This window comes from Haliotis asinina, chromosome 16, assembly GCF_037392515.1.
Source record: "Haliotis asinina isolate JCU_RB_2024 chromosome 16, JCU_Hal_asi_v2, whole genome shotgun sequence".
In the NCBI taxonomy this organism is placed as follows: domain Eukaryota; kingdom Metazoa; phylum Mollusca; class Gastropoda; order Lepetellida; family Haliotidae; genus Haliotis; species Haliotis asinina.
In genome coordinates, this window is record NC_090295.1 from 11,954,680 (window position 1) to 11,972,368 (window position 17,689).

Genomic DNA, 17,689 nt, shown 5'->3' on the forward strand with positions numbered 1-17,689 from the left:
TTAACTTTGATAATATTTTTTTAAAGGGTATGCTATTTCAGACAATCAAGAATATCTATTAACTTACGTCACTTTATTTGCAGCGGTCCTTAAAAATGGCGGTGCCCAGAGAAATTAACAGATTGGCGTCAGAGCAGCTGGAGGTCGAATTTATATAGCGTTCCGGAAAGAATCAGCCTGTATATATCGATGACGCTTTTAATAATAATGGAAGGAAAAGTTTTTAATCAGCACTACTCAACCACAGTGACAGGGATTTCTACAGAGAGAAACGTTCAAACATTGAAGCATAGTTGAGTCTCGATTCATTTTGCCACGTTAATGAGTGAAAAAGGTACATCGTCTTTGACTGGAGAAAAAAACAAAACAAAAAATAAAACCCTTAACAGACAAGAACTTGTTCCCTTTCGTGAGTACGACGTTTCGATACAGCTGTCAAGCGATACACGAATAGGTGTGATGTCGAAATGCCCCACCCATGAAGTAAGATAAGTTGTTTGTTATCCATGGAGTTTGTCTATATTGTGAAAACAATTTGTTTGGCAATTATTATTTTTCGCCGAAATTCGCTTGATAGTGTATAAACATGTTTTTATCAAATAACCAATTTTTATTCGTGAACATGGTGAAGAGTGTTCTTCCTTTACATTAGTGATTGTTTGACAGCTGTCACATTTTTCAGTGGGCTTTCAGCCATTTCTCAAAATTAGTTTCAAAGGGTCTGAAACCAAATGCACTGAGCCCTAAAAATCAGGGCCAGTCTAGCATGTTGTTCTAAGTTACTGTCTCTGTTCTTGATTAAAATTTGAATGCTTTGCTGACTGCTCTGAAGATATTGTCACTTCTAGCGTCCCCTGCAGTAAGATTGCAGGAAATTATCAAGTGGTAATAGTACAGTCACATTAATTCATCCTCGATATCTCCAGGGTATACGTTCCGATAAGTCTGCACTATACCCTGGATGCATCTACGGCTCTGCCAGATAAATTTGTTACCTCCCTTGACTGTCTTTTCATCCAGTCAGGTGTCTACGCTGGGAAGTTGAGCGAACCAATCACAACTCACTTTTGTTTTTTGAATTATCTAACCGATTATACTTGGCAACACAAACCATGCAGAGGTTCTCTGGAAGAGGTAGAAGGCGTTCTTGCATATGTTGTTTTAAAGTTTCGGACCTGTCAATTTGTTTGTATGATTTCCCTAAAATCTGGGACGCACTGTGGGCAAACCTTCGCAGTTGCGACCACTACCTTTGTTGACACTGGCAAGCTCTGTTATAATGGCGGCCTAGCTGATTGGCTACTGTGAGAAGGCGGAGCCAGCAAAGGGAGGTAATAAATTTATCTGGCAGAGCCGTCGATGTGTCCAGGGTATAGTGGAGACTTATCGGAGAGTAAACCCTGGAGATATCGAGGATGCATTAATTATGACCTCCTGGTTTGTGGTCAGTAATTTTTTCATAATTCACATGAAACACAAAAATTGTTATTCATATATTTCAGATAGATCAATATCAAACTGTAGCTGCCATGTCATTTGGTGTTGAACGTCGCCTGAATCGTCATGCTACCACCATACTTATTGGAGGCATATTCCTCACAATAAGTGCCCTCATGTTCCTATCACTATGCAACATGCCATGCGAGGACTGCACCTATCGCCGTGCCAACGATGATCACAGCCATGGCAAGGAGAAGAAAGGTTGGGGACAAAAGATATTTGCTCAATCAAGGGAGCGAACTGCTCACCTTGTCGTTCTGATACTGACAGGACCAGAAAATACAGAACGGCGCCATGCAATAAGGGAAACATGGCTTCATGATATTCCCCAAGATGTAGCTGCATTTTTTGTAATAGGAACTAAACAGTTATCGAAAGATGTGAAAGATCGATTGATGCGGGAAAACATGCTACGTAAAGATTTACTCCTGTTGGAAGATCATGAGGAATCATACCTATCATTAAGCAAGAAGCTTTTGACAAGTCTAGAATGGATACATGAACATGTTGATTTCAAATTTCTTTTGAAAGTTGATGATGACAGTTTTGTTCGACTTGATGCATTATTGAAGGAGCTGAAATTTAAAGATGTAGAAAAACTCTATTGGGGTTTCTTCGATGGGCGGGCCCATGTGAAACAGAGAGGGAAATGGAAGGAACAAGAATGGGTGTTGTGTGACCGGTACTTGCCCTATGCACTTGGAGGGGGATATGTTGTTTCAAGTGATTTAGTTCACTATGTGGCTAGTAATGCTAATTATCTCAAGACGTTCATCAGTGAGGATGTGTCCCTCGGGGTGTGGTTGGCTCCTGTGAATGTGAACAGGTTGCATGACCCTCGGTTTGATACTGAGTACAGATCTCGTGGGTGTCGGAACTTATATTTGGTCACTCACAAGAAAAGTATTCTTCAAATGAGAGATTTATATCAAACTCTTCAGACTACTGGTCATTTATGTCGATCAGAAATACAGAGTTATAAGTCTTACATGTATAACTGGAATGTCCCCCCAACGCAGTGTTGTATTAGAAATGATACATCCATCCCCTGACATGTTTGTAAATATAACTTCTTTTGAGTGTACAGTTACCAAAGTATTTTGTGAAGCATTCTTATTTAACTGTTCTGAGACATATCAAAGTGTGGAGTAAGATTATGAACTTCAAGAACAATGTTCGTGTTTTTTCCAGGCAAATGCTCTTAAAGTAATATCTTTGCCAAATCCTTAAACATATTACCCCATCTCACTGTTTTGTTATGGTCTGATAAGCAACAGTAGAAGAATTCAGACTGACTTGTTCTATAGCACTTTTGAGCAGATGGGTATCCTTGAAGTTGAAGTGTTTGCCCATTCTACCGAGGACCATGGTTTGATTCCCTGCATGGGTATAAACTACTGACTGATGGCAAAATTGTGATATCTTCAACATGGCCAAATCGAATATTTCAGTCTAAATAGACTTAGTCTCAATATTATTTCTTACACTCAATTACTGAGTCTAACAAACCCTAGTAGGAGGTCACGCCAGGTAACCTTTGAGATTGACCAGTCAGAACACAGTTTACTAAATCATGAAACTTTTACTTCGAAATGTTTGTAGTACCCGAACGATTCCGAGTGCTATTTTCAGTAGAATTGCTCCCGGGTATGCAAAAGGAGCACGCTACAACACTGTCAATAGTGAGTAAACAGTCACTGAAAACAGCGTTTTTAATCAATATTCAAGGATGTCAGCTTGCGGATATACTGGCAAATGGTAAGCATGTCATCAGAAAATCCTGATTGTGGATACTGCAGGTCAAACACCTGTGTTTTATGCAGATTTTCCTTTGTTGAGGGTCTGTATCAGAGACTAGTGAATTTTGTAAACTTTGAACAGTAGCAGTGGTTTGATTGGTTAAATCCGTTCATCTGTCCTGGGTTTGATTGGATGGTCCTAGGTCCCTCAAAGATAACCTGACTCGACCTCCTGCTAGGGTTTATTAGACTCAGTAGAGGAGTGCAACAAATAATACTGAGACTAAGTTCACTTAGACTGAGAACATTTATAAAGATTTTGAAGTTTTGTATTCAGGAGTTAAGTCGGGTGATTAGAAAACACAGATAAACCATCACCACACGTTAAAGTGATCTGGAAAAGGAAGGCACCTGTTGTCTACCGACTTCTATATTCTAATAAAGAGTTGTTTCCAGACACTGAATTTTGATGATTTTTGTCAAACTGCAATGTATGTAAACTGACATTGACAAATTAACATGGAACACTTCCACAGTCAGTCACTCAATCAAGCAATGACATGGAAATATACTACAAACAAAAGGTATGGGAACACCCGAAAATTTGATAAGTCTTATATAATTTAAACGTGGTGAGGTAATTTATACTCGAAGGGAAATGTAACTTTTTGTGTGCCAATTGGCACTTTAAACATGCTGGGACATGCAGTGAAGCGACTGATCCACTATTCTTTGCGTTTCAGTGAAATGAAACAAAAGAAAAACAGCAAAAAACATGGGTGCAGTTAATACACTGGCACTTCTGTTCATGATAATAGCATAGATAAGACTGAGAGTTATACTAAAGTTCTAATGGCTGAGGGCTGCATATTTGTGTCTGGGTAGGACAAAGGTCATGTCTGACAGAACTCTTCAGAGATATGAAAAGGCGACTATGCTTGTTGTGAGATCGGAATCGGGTGGTCGGGCTCGATGACTCGGTTGACACACGTCATCGGCTTTTATATGTTGTTCACTGGATTGTCTGGTCCTGACTCGATTACTTACAGACCGCCGCCACATAGCTGGAATATTGCTGAGTGCAGTGTAAAATTAAACTCATTCACTCTTCAAAGGTATGTGTAATTCAGTCTATGGCACTAGACCATTAATGACAAACATGTTTGCGCTTTGAATGTGTCACTCCACAATATCCTGGCAATCTTATATCAGTCTGATGATAAACCAGACCAGACAATAGGCTCCTTTAATACTGTGAGCACTGATCCACATTGCTGTCTGGGTACATTTACACATCATCTCACTCTCACCGCCTTATCAGTGATGTCATGGATAGGGGCAATAGGGTAGTCAAGTGGTAAATTAGTGAATCGTTTGAACTCCGATTTTGCAGGCTTGTTTTCATCGTTCTTTTTTCCCATACTTTATTAGGGTGAATTGACATTTTTGATGATTTGTTGCAGTTGGTAAGAAACAAATCACCAAAAGGTATCAGAATTTGCAAAGTTGTGTTTTACATTGCATGTGACCCTTTAACAAACCTTCAGAGATAGTAGTTGACATCTATGGGCTAAAAGCACAAGCTGTACTAAGATAGCAAAGTACTAAAACTTGAGTCAAGTTGCGCACATAGTTTGTGCTGTTGTCAAGTTTTCAAAGATGATGGAAGGTATCTGGTATGCAGTAGTCTTTCCCACTTATCTCAGTGCTTGGCAACATGCATGTATGTAACACTCCGCAGGCAGTTTTCTGCGATGGAAATGCTATATGGTACTTAGAAACAGTGTATCCTGGCTTTTCAGGTCAATACCAGAAATTTATTAATTTTTTGTCACAAGAAAAACACAAACTATAATATAAATTTACAAGAGGCAATTTTATTTATTACATTAACATATGACATTTACAATGTACATACAATCTGTCAACTCAATGATAAATACACATGACATTTATTTATTGGAACTAGCAGAGTGTCAGAAGAGAATGCAAGATACTAGGAAAGCCTTGTGTCAGTGACCTACGACACGGGGAGGGGTGACAATGTGAACGCTATACACAACATCAACTGCAGCAGCATACACATCTTTCTGATAAGATCCATTTCCATCAGTTACAAACTTACAAACACTAAAAAAAAAAGTAACAGCTTGTTCATACACCTTGAAAGCTTTCATTACACGAAGCTGGATGATCCTCTGCATGGTAGGTGCATTTTGAACTTCCTGCTAAATGTATGCCACGTATACTAACCTTCCACGTAGAGTTCAGTTTGACAGAGAATACCCAAGAACTAGCAAGGAAAATAGCAGCAATCAGTAACATATGACAACAAAAAAACTAAGTCAATATTTCACACTACTCACTGAATACTGATCTTGAACACATCTGACTTTGTCCAAGAAGAATATATTGATGGAGGAAGACTGAAGTTATTTCACTGACTAAATACATGTACTATTGCAAGCAGCACAAATGAATATGAATCTTCCCAGAAAAGTACGCATCTGCTGCTAATTAAATAGTCAATATATATATTACAAATACTGATTAAAATGCACAAAATCCCTTGTAACCTGTCTGCCACTATGATGTTGCAACTGTCTGCCATCATGGTGCAGAGGACAACTGTCCACATCCACAGTGATGTCAGTGTCAGCAGAGACTCATGAGATTCATACAGCAGCTGTCATCCTGTCTACAGCAAACTGCATCTTCCGTGCAGCAGACACACCTTTCAGCCTTCAGTCATACACATGAGGGGAGCTTCATGTTGCACAAAGACATGGTAGTCATTAGGGAGCAAGAATGTACCTCAAACCAAGAAATGAATGTTCAATCAAGATTCATTCTTTCCAGCTTTTGAAGAATGAGCTAAACACTATCAGTCTGATTTCATATACCTTTTTAAAAGTCTATGATAATATACAGATGATGCTTGTTTAAGTCCATAAATATGAAACTCTAGGTTCATCCCTTTAACAAGATTGAAACCCTATTTGGTACATACACATATTGTCTTGTAAAATGCCCATATGAACAGTCAAACTGAAGCAATACCCAAGATCTACACAGGTGAAAGCATTTGGCACAGATCCCATATCGCTATGCCAGGATTTCAAATTTCTTTTCTTTTTCATTCAGTGCCGTCAGACTGATATCATCACAGCTACTACTGGCACAAAATACCTAAAGTCAAGCCCAGACATATCTATGGACAACCGATACAGAACACATGTGGATGTGAGCAGTTGTTTTCTAGATCTATGTGTTGCTATGGCAACATGTAAACATATTCTAGGTGGAGTGGGACAATAAGTGATGACATCCATACAATGGCGGTGACACTAAATGAAGCAAGAACTCAGTCAAAGGGAGATTCTTAGACTTGGTAACTAGCGGTCTCATACCACAGTAGCATAGAACTGCTGTGCAACAAGCCTGTCACGTACTCAACAGATTCACCAGCAATTATTTCATACTGTGTAATACATGAACCACAAAATCTAAATCTGCTGGAATGAATGGTAGGAAGTGATGTGAAAACATTGATGACCAAGGAAGGCTTAAACAGTGACGAGTCCCTGATATGGGAGATTTGTTCCTCTTGCCTGTCCACCCATTATGTTAATACCAGTACTCACATAATCGATTATAGTGGAATGTAACATATTCTCAATTCAAATTGTGTTTCCAAACTTAAACAAACTCCATTGCATGTGCTCACTGAGGTCAAATTGGTTTCATGGTTAATTTTTTTAGTGGACAAAGGGCTATCCAACCGTGAGGTCAAGGTTGTTTTTTTCTTTCTGATTATGACAGAAAGGAGCAAACTGGGTTTACATGGAGCAAACTGGGTTTACATCAGACTGAGCCATAAATCCAAGCTTCATTTTGTCACAAATGATATACAACAATCCAAATATCATAAAGAAATTGCGCTTGCCTTGACCATTAAGCCAACCCAATGCCATCCTGCAGTAATATGTAAATAGTTTCATATCACAACAGAGACAGGACATCTTTCTTAAAGCTCTTACCTAACTCTATCTTTTCCCCAAATTGAATCTTGACTATCACCCAGTTCAGGAATTGTTGATGGACTATCCTTGAAAATCAATGATTTCATCATCAAGAGAAATACCAATATAAGAAGAGCTTCTTTCTACTCACAGGACAAGAGTTATATAATCTGATATTCTGTATGTACAAGCTAACAATACAATCGTGGCAATCAGAAGACGGTATTAGTTGAGACTTGGACTACTTTTTACAACTAGTTTCTTGCATACTTACAAGCTGCATTTACAAGAAATTCCTCATATTCTCAAAATGCCAACGATGCAAGATGTGTACAATTTATACTTTCCAGAACTAACAAAAGCAGTAACTACAGGAACAACTTGAAAAGGCTCATCAGATGATGACATGCTTCAATTCCAGGAACATGATGGCAAGATAAAATCCTTTTCCTTATTTTGTCAAATGTCAAACAATAAACAAGAAACTTCTCATAACACAGTAAAGTCTCAAATATATATATGATTAACAACAGCTGTGAACAATAAATGTGTTGGGCCATTTAGTAAAAGTGATAATACCAAACTTGTACACATTGCTGAAACAAATTTAAATTTGACTCGTGACCCTTGTCCCATGAAAACACAGCAAAAACAAACAGATACAGAAATGAATAAGTCTCAAAGGAACACATCTTCTGAGAGTTTCCTCAGGTTTATTATTTCTTCAAAACTCAAAGTGAAAAATGGAACCAATGAAAATACCTCAAAAGGTCTAAAGAAGCCAGAAAGAAATGATCACATGATAGGTAAACTGCGGCATCATATACACAAAGGACTAAATGTACACCTTATGTTACATGTATTCCATCCTTTTCACAACTAGTTCTAGCCAATATTTTAGAATGGATACTAGGGGTCAGTAGCCTTCATCAGATTTTGATACGGATTAGAGAGGATTTCAACACAAAATGCATGATCGCTCAGGCAAAATGAGGTGAAAATGAAAATACACATTCTGGAATGTACACTGGCGTCTCCTATTCGGGCGGTACTTATGGATATTAGATGAAAATAATACAGTTCTTTTCATATGTATGCTTGTTCTTCTAAAATGAAGATATTCCCCCTCTAACATCTGGATCTATCAACTGCTTGATCCATCAGGTGTATTATCGCATATGAGCTTGAAAAACATGGTTGTCCACCGCTGATTTTTCGAGGCGCCTCTCATTCTCGCGGCATAAGGAGAAAGTAACGTTATTAGGTGTAAGGAAGGGGAATCTTGTCAGAAAGGGCGGGGAATAGTTATGATTTTTCCAAGTTGGTTTGCATTGCAACATTTTGAAAATTTACAGACTTGGGTCACTTCCTAGTTACCGGTCAAAGATGTAAACAACTGTTAAGTATCACGCATCAGCAATCTTAGCAGAAAATGTGTTTACCGTGAGAAGAGGAAACACGTGAGAATAGGAGACAGCCCTATATGATGTTGTTCCACCCCCTTTTCTCAGAACTCAGAGTCAGGATGAAATATTGTCAACAGACGAAATGCACCATCCTTCATCACTACTATGTAACACAACTACACTAAACAAGCAGACTGAATCAACAGGTTCTTCAAACAGGAACAGAACATGAATATCAAAACCCATTAAAGCAGGTACACTGAATAAGCATACTTGATCAACAGGTTCTTTAAACAGGGACAGAGTTTGAATCTCAAAGCCTGTTGCTTTAAAACTTTAAAAAGTTCTTCTGGCCAATATGTATGGGTATACGATGCTAGGAAACATTTGTGAAGCAGAGGCACAAAAGAGATTCTATCCTAATGGATATCTAACACTGCTTTTAGTTACTATAGTAGGGTCTTCCACTCATTTTAAACATCTCCTGATGCAGTGAAGTTTCATGGTTCTGTTGCTAATTAATCACTGATTGCTGTACTTATCACAGACGTAATACCACTCGCACCAGATCAGCTGGTTTATAAAGTATACTGAGTCATTCACAACAAAATGCTTCAAACATTGAAAACTATGAACAATAAAATGTTAATTTAAATGATACACATTTGAAATATATCAACAAAATATACTATACAATTAACAGTAGTGAATCTTGCAAAACACACTGTTAAAGATAAATAATCTAATAATCTGAAAAGATTAAGTATTCGCACTGCATCTTTTAGTATTCTTTATAAGACATCATCAATGAAATTGAACAAAGAATTATAGAAATGTGAAAGGCTATATGTTGGTTTGAAATAGTTTAAAGTGCGCCACAATCACTGTCCTTGCGATGTCCGTATCAAAATATGCTGAAGTACTTAGTTGGGGCAGAGGTCTACTGCCAACGAGGAGTTGTCTGCCCTTGTATAACGCTAACATGAAGGAGAGACTTAGCGCCCTGCAGCAGGTGTTGTTGCGCTTGCTTGGTTGTTGTTGACAGTCGCAGGGCTGTTATTGTTGTTGCTTGAACTTCCTCCTCCTCCTTGACTTGTGACAGCCCACACTAAAAAAAAAGAAGCAAACAATCTTTACAAATTTTAAGCTTACAACTTACTTACTATGTGTGTGCAACAAAGATTATTTATCTAAGTCTAAATATGCAGGAAATCATAATTCAACTAGTTTGAAAAAAGGTGCTCTTATAAGCACATTTAATAAAACTCTCTGACTAGATACACCAACATTTCTGAACTGAAATGTTCTATATCAAATTAGCAAATTAAGGAATGGTGTTCTGTATTGAAATGGTACTAGTGCAAAGGAATTGAGAACAAGGAAAACAGTGAATTCAAATTGCTTGGAGTGAATACTTGACTGATTTTGGCTGGGGAGTGTTCATTAAGTCGCAAAGAGAAGATATCAAATCACTCAACAGTGCATTGTTGATAAGATATTCCATTACCAAAAAGGGAGTTTATAATATCCATTATCAAACATACAGAAACAGATTTCACTCCAAACAGCAACACGTTGCTCAGAGTAGAGGATAACGTAGAGGATAACATAGTGATGATAACTGTTCATACCTAATACAATTGTAACCCTGCAACTGATAAACTTATATTTTTCATGTGAAAACTAGACTGTAGTGGTAATGAAACTGACTCCTTGATCTGATGTTACTGCAATACACAGAAGTTGACAGTAACATTTTACATCATTTCTTTACTTCAGAGCAACTCTTTGCAACAATAAACACCCCACATTCTCCTGCATGTAAGATAGCTCTTTGTGTATACCTTCATCATGCACATGCATTTAGAAATACAAGACAGAAACCATGCCTTTGATTTTCATTATCAGTATCCCTGCACAAGCAATTTCAAACACATCATGTACTTCCAAATTAAAATTATATCCCTTGTATAATGAAACTTGTATCTTGAAAGTAATCAATGTTATCTTATTTATTTTCTTAAATGGAAATATTTTTTCCATTTGTTGGTTGTAATATAAGAGGGGGGTGGAGACTATATGTCAAAGGTAGGGCACAGTGGGGAAAAAATGTGAAATAGGTCCCATGTGCTTTCAATATTGATGGTAATCCATTTACACAACAACGAGTGATTTTTCCTCCATTCACAGGTCTTGAGACTGTCAAACTTGATCATGATACTAATGGTAAAGGGGTGAGTTTTCCTCACTTCAAATATTTTTATTTTCAACTTATAGGGAAAATAATGCTAAAATTTGTGTTTATGGAATTCACTAAGAAAAAGCCAATGCCCCAAAACACATCAAAACAGCCCTGAAAAGTTTCAGGAGCAGCTAGATTTACCAGTATTTCTTACTAATGAATCACAATTCTGTTTTGCAAAGAAATTTGTTTTGAGGACTTAACTGATGGTACTACTGCATATAACTTGAAATGCATTGTACAAAACTACTTTGGAAATATTCGAAGAAACAACATTCAGCAGCATGACATATTGCATTCCAACCCTAAATGTGCAGACTCCATTAACAGGGTGCAACAAACATTATGCAGAATCTACATTTGTATGTTTCATATCAGTAACATTTACTAATACTTAAATACCATTTAAATACCTGTCATCAATTCTCAAGAAGGCTCACACCCAATGCAATTTTGAAACAAGGAATTCAACAAGAGAGCTCTCTACCACCTTCCTTTTCATTCACTATGCCTGGATTTTTTGGTTTACTGAATGACAGTGCAGAGTGCATGCATCTACATTCTACGTCATGCAGTAGTGTGGTTCTGCTTAAAGCTGCTTCGTAACAGCAGTCTGAGCAGCTTTAGCAATGCGATAGATATGATCTACAACATAAAACTCTTCATATATCTGATACTAAATAGGCTTAAGGCATCAATGACTGCATACAAGGGATTTATACCCATACTGAATGTTGGTATTTTTTCTTTTTGAGCATTTACTGCCAAGTGATATTTCCTCCCGTGATACTTTCAAATTACTGCAGAAAAAAAAACAATACAGAGGAAGGAACGTCCAAACTATACCACAACTTCAAACATAATATCATTGTCAACTTTACAGTGAAACAATATCAGTCAATTAATGCATTTTATTTTCATCCTGTGTACAGGATAACTCATTAATTTTGTTTATTACACATAATTCATTATTTAAACTTATCGTAACTAAAACTCGAGCAACGTCTCTCAAACCATATCTTTTTGTGGCATATTTGTAACTGCATCTTCTTCAAAATGTGTCCTCAGCTGGTGAAAGTATCTTTTGATTTTCCAGTTTACATATTAAACAATACTGATCCCTTCATGTTACTGGCCTGAAGAAAAACAATTTCTTCTACCATGCACAGTTGCTTGCAGTGTAATAAGAAATTGAAAAGGAAGAAAAAGATTGCAGGCAAAAATACCCTTAGCCGTAGTTGGTGACAAAATACACTAAAGGGTTTGGCATTGGGAGGAAGGAAAGAAAGAGAGAATATTAATTACATAAAATTTGAATTCAATCCTCATAAAAGAACAAATCAAGTGACAGTGCCATAATCACTTACTAATTTAATTTATTTTTAACTTCAAATTTTCAACTTTTTCGAATGTAAGCATCAAAGCTTCGTTAGCTTCATCACCATGGTGTAACAGAAATATTCAGGCCTTACTGTCTCAACAACATACCTTATAAATATATAAATATACTGACTTGCAAAAATTGACAAAGTCATTACCTTCTAGTTTCCTTCAGTGACAATATGTATAATTTCACCCAGACCATCAAAGTATTTTCACTTATTCAGACCTTTCAAACGCCATCAGCATCAACCGGTATCTAACTATATGATTTCATAAAACCATAAACCATGTACCCCAACATAACTTTTGGGGTGAATTACTTGTCCCTCAGGAAGTACAATCTGTTAACACCTACCTCAACCATACACTCCAACCACATTAAAATCCTCAACCTGAATATTTAGTCAGTAGTCTGAAGCCAAAGTATTGCAATATGTCCTTTAACAAGCAATTTTGACAAAAATTAGTCCATGTATAAACAGTAAAATGAAATCATTAAAAAAGAAAAACATTTGGGCTGGTTGACTTGAAAGTCTGGCATGGGCTGGAATACAGACATTATTGGAAATGAAAACAAATTACACAATTACGTAATGCCACAAGTAAAAGTTGATTACAGCACTGTCAAAACCTGAGGAAACAACAGGGTTAATAGTGAAGAGGGGGGTGGGGCAAGTCCTTCTGGAGAACGGCAGAGGCAGCTTATGCGGTGATCATTAATATTGTCGCCATGTGCTGATGACAATAATAGCCAAAAGAGGCTTTGTACTTGATTGTACCTGTACCTAGTTTCATGTGGTGACATTTAGAATATTTGCTCAAATAATGTTCTAACATGAATCCTTCATCTCTTCATCAACAATGAATAAATATCACAACCAAAATCCAGCTAAACCCAATTTCAAACTGTATCTTAAGCTAAATGTTTAAAATGTCTGTCTGGACAGTTTATTCAGCAAAGCAAGACGATCCTTATCATTTCTGTAGGAACTATTTACACATTCAAGGCCTAAATAAGAATCATGAAGCTGGAAAAACACTAAGATGTGAAACTTTCATGGATAAAGTTATCCCTATAAATTTGATATGTTCCAATTTTTGTGTTTTCTCAAACCTGACTTTGTTTAAACCGATGAAGGCTTTGTGAGTGCACACAATGTATGTACTTTATTCACAACATTTACTTTCTCCTCTACAATGTGTCTGTCCCATAACCAAAAACAGCTTGTTGGTGTGGTCTGGACATCTAGGTACAATATGTAACACAACACGGATGTATGGGTACTTGACTAACTACACCGCATCCCCAGGAGGGTTCTTGAACACTGCCTACAAGACATTCATGCATATAACACATACTTTCCCAGTCAACAGAAAGGCCTACTGAAGAAGGTCGTGTCTTTAAGGTAATGATGAGTCACTGATTCTGCACTGAATAGCTGAAGTCCATGATCATTATATTGTAATGCAACCACAGCATCCACAGAATGCAATAAATCACCACCTTTCAATCTCAACACAATAATTCAGACAATGCTATACTATAGAAAGTAAGGGTAAACTCACAGAATGACTGATACATCTATGGTCAGTTGACATATCTGGACTATAACCGTAACTAGAAGCATGAAATACATCCTGGGAAAGTGGGTTATATACATGGTATATCCTGTATGCATGATATATGTGATATCTAGACAGTCACAGACAGTAGCTAGCTACTGATGGTACAGTCAACAATCTACCTGCTCATTACGAGGTTGCCCACACTGCCGACAGCATTAAGACAGAAATGTCTCTCTTTAATTCTAATATAATTGCAACATGCAATTTCTGATAATGTATTAGTGAGACACAATTTGTAGAATTACACAATTGAGAAAAAGCAAAATAAACATGAACAATCAAAAATTAATTTCATATGTTATATCTGATTCATTTTGTATGTGCTTTCCTACAGAAATGTGTGAAAAGCAAGAAGCAATAGAAGCTTTGGAGTTACAAAAACTGTGAAAATGCTTGCCTTCACCTTTTGCTTGTTTTACAATGTTTAAAATTCATGTCTCATGCTGCTGTTTGTGTTGGATATGGATGAAATTTCCTGGATAGTTTGATACTTGGGTTAGAGTGTGCTGCATGAACTACGACAGAAGTAAGAATGAACTGATTTATTGATAGCAGTTGTCTCCTGAGTTTATCTAACAAGGGCATGTGTTCAAATCTTTTGGTGCTTGGGTAAATAATTATTAAAGCTAGGGCTGGGATGGATAATCAAATCTGAGACGAGTACAGCTGGAATTAACTCCTATTTCTATGAATCGAGTACTCAGAAAGGGAGAGAGCTCTTTAATGACAAAAGGTCTTTTTCAGAATTGATGTAACACACATTTACAACACTGGTACTGTCTGATTAATGGAAGTTATTACTAATGACTGTAATTTATCTGTGCATGAGCAGTGAGTAGTCAAGTTACAGGAAAAGCCGAAGCAAAAAGTTCAGTTTTAACCAGGAATGTAAGCAGTGGTGTTACTCTTTATACTGGTTAAACAGACAAATTCAATACCGTGAGATCAGTACCAATGTCTTATTGCCATCCTTTCAAGTAGACCGAAATGCTGTATTTCTTACATTTCCAGATTACTCGATTCCAAATCTGGACAAGTACCTGCCCTAACACAAATTGGAACTTGCTTGTTCAAAGACTGATTACTTGTAGTGGCTAAAGGTGTTGACACAATTGGATTGATATCAGTTCATCTTTACTCTCTGGACTGGAAGAAAATAGTTCTCATGTGTCAGGTGATAGCTTGGGCATTATGTGTCATTTTCATAAGTGAGTGAAAGAGAGAGAGAGAAAGGTTTTATTCTCTTTTAAGCAAGATCTGTTCTTTTACTTTTCTCATCTGTGACTTGTGCATTATGTGCCCTCTTCCACAAGAGACTGATTTAAGTTTCTTAAATATTCGTAAGTTACAAACCTAATCTATATCAAGTCATTTTAAACTGGTGTGAATAAAAGGTAACATGTCATTTCACCCCAAACATGTTAACCCCAGCACAGTTTCACCCCAAGTCGATTCATTCAGGTTGTTTAACCCCAGCAAAAAAACATTATTATTAACAATTATAAAATTGTTTCAATACTGCATTCATCTCTGTATAGTGTCAAGACAGCATATTCAGATTCTTTGAATAATCATATCAGTTCATGTTGACTGTGTTGGATTGGGTGACATCCATCAGTGATGATAAGCAGCTGCCTTGGACAGGTATGAACTGGTGCGTATTAAGGTTACACAGACACAGTAGCATTCACCTGTTTGTAGCAAAACCTTTGCCTACTTAGGATTAAGCTAAAACACCATTCTCCATGTATACTCAAGGGGCGTAACAACTCTTGATTGGAGTGAAACGGCATCGTATATGGGATGAATTGACCTAGTTTGGGGATTAAACAACCCGGTGAAACAACTTGGGCCAAAACCTGTAACTGAATAAAATTAGCAAACTAATGACAGGAGCAAGCTAACCATTTCTAGAGCATAAGGAGTAACTGGCGCATGGTTTCAACACCATCAATAATACTGCAGCTGTGTTGTGGCATCATGTATTGTGTGGACACATCAGGTGAAATATCAATCTCCATCTTGTACCTTGTTGGGGGCCTCTACACAGAACAACCTTAGTAGTGACTGTTGAAAGCCCAGTCATAAGTAGTTACACTGTTTCATCAAATGGGACTTAGAACCTTTGCTTGGACAAATGTCAGTGTTGATATTGAGCTCATAGCAAGTTCTGTTCCAAAGTTAGTGCCTAAGATTAGTGTTGGGAATTGGTTGAAATCTCACTGTCAATGATTGCTTCATTACCAATAAACAATCATCAAATAAAGAATTGTTTAGCTTCATTTTTCACATTTTCCTATCCAGGTTCTTATTGCAGATGTGCATAACAAGATGCAACTTGCTATTTTAAGGTGATAACTGATATATCATTAACATAAACTTCCTGGAGACTTCAAGAAATATTCTGTCATGACTTTTTAGTTAGTGAAGTGAATTTTCCAAGAAATTAAGACGTTTTCAGGCCCTGACAACTTCGAAGATATGTTCCTTTGTCAAGTGTTTCAAACACTAATACACTTGTTCAAAAATCATTTGTGTTGAATTATGAAAAAACATGCTCCACTGCTTGGTTGTTTGGTCACAATGATCTTCAATTATTTCAATCAATCGGAACACCATTATTCTCCAGGATTCTTCAGGGAAGAACTTGAATTGAAAATGCTGGGTACCAACTAACATAGGCGTTATCATCTGAATGCTTTGACTGACAACATTTTACACTAAAGCAAAAAAGTAAAACCAGTCATAGAAGTATGTAGCATTAGACCCCATATATCAGTTTCTTGCAAGGTTGGACTGCAAGCAACAACACTACCCAACTAAAAGCTCATAAATGACCCCTAAATGTGATCATTTAACAAGCAGCCAGTGTCCATTCCCACACAGTGTTTTAGCTCCCATATGTCAACACTGATTATGATAGTAAAAAGATTTGAATCACTTTACGGAGCAGAACCCTGCTGTGTTTTGAATCTGAGGCAAATGAGAATACAGATGTTTTAATCTACAAGTTGATATAGAGAGACTAAAAGAATATGAGTGTACAATGGACTTGTTACCACTGAAATCCTCTGTATAAAGCTATGGGTGACCCTTTTATCTAACCCTTTCATATTGACAACTGATATCAAGCCTCCGTATCAAGCATCGCATGAAAATATTGTCAGATACATCCATGTAACTACTTTCTCCATCAACAGTTTCAGAAACACGTAAACTCACTGTCAACCTACCTTTGACATGTTTCAAGAAAAATACAACTGTAATTTAATCTTCTTTTACAATATTCACTTCAGTATCATCATAGGACAAGCAAAATGGCTGCAGCTGCTTTTTTAATAGCTGTTTACAGCAAAGATTGCATCCATGATACGTTAGTCTTAAAATTCCAGCCCTTGCTTTTAACAAATCCTATACATGCATTATCTTGTCTGGAAAAGCAGGCTTATGCATTTTATTCAGCCTCAACGTTGCTGCCATAATATGCATTAAGCCCAAAACAAACCATGCATCGTATAGTTCATGCAGTATGAAAGAATCAGATATTTACATTCATATGTGCCAAAGGAATCACCAAGTGTGAGGGTAAGTACTAAACTTCAGACTTAGATATTTCTTAAATTTTCATCACTGAAAACAACTATTAAAAAAAAATAAAACAAAATGAAAAAATATATGTATCCCTAAAAAACAAAAAAAGAGAAATGCTTAAGTAAATCAAAGCATGATGGGAGGCTGAAGCAGTTCCTGTAATTTTTTCAATGGATTGAT

At 36.9% G+C, this 17,689-nt stretch overlaps 3 protein-coding genes across 10 annotated transcripts in view; 1 reads left to right on the plus strand and 2 right to left on the minus strand.

Annotated features, from left to right (window-relative positions):
• Positions 1-17,689, minus strand: part of LOC137268208 (EF-hand domain-containing protein D2-like) — a 265,230-nt gene that overhangs the window by 17,349 nt on the left and 230,192 nt on the right. The gene's annotated exons all lie outside the window — the stretch shown is intronic.
• On the plus strand, positions 84-3,698 carry LOC137267931 (beta-1,3-galactosyltransferase 6-like). Of its 4 annotated transcripts, none has more exons than XM_067802382.1 (2): positions 84-483; positions 1,503-3,698. In XM_067802382.1, exons 1-2 carry the CDS (start codon positions 322-324, stop codon positions 2,550-2,552), a joined length of 1,212 nt encoding a protein of 403 aa, XP_067658483.1. In that variant the 5' UTR covers positions 84-321; the 3' UTR covers positions 2,553-3,698. The 4 variants fall into 4 exon arrangements, with proteins under 4 accessions (XP_067658483.1, XP_067658486.1, XP_067658484.1 ...); XM_067802385.1 differs by having other exon boundaries at positions 96-292; XM_067802383.1 differs by having other exon boundaries at positions 98-409.
• Positions 5,097-17,689, minus strand: part of LOC137268209 (synaptobrevin-like) — a 32,308-nt gene continuing 19,715 nt past the window's right edge. For 3 of the 5 annotated variants that reach the window (XM_067802749.1, XM_067802747.1, XM_067802748.1), the window contains one exon: positions 5,097-9,775. In XM_067802749.1, the coding sequence (XP_067658850.1) occupies positions 9,663-9,775 (113 nt within the window). In that variant the 3' untranslated portion in view covers positions 5,097-9,662. Of the gene's footprint in view, positions 9,776-9,801; positions 12,164-14,029; positions 14,062-17,689 lie in introns of those variants that run through there. The other 2 variants (XM_067802750.1, XM_067802751.1) reach the window with 2 other exon arrangements.

Coding starts and splice junctions, on each gene's coding strand:
- LOC137267931 (XM_067802382.1), top strand. CDS start 322: ATGAGTGAAAAAGGTACATCGTCTTTGACTGGAGAAAAAAACAAAACA. Junction 484..1,502: donor CGAAATGCCCCACCCATGAA/GTAAGATAAGTT, acceptor CATATATTTCAG/ATAGATCAATATCAAACTGT.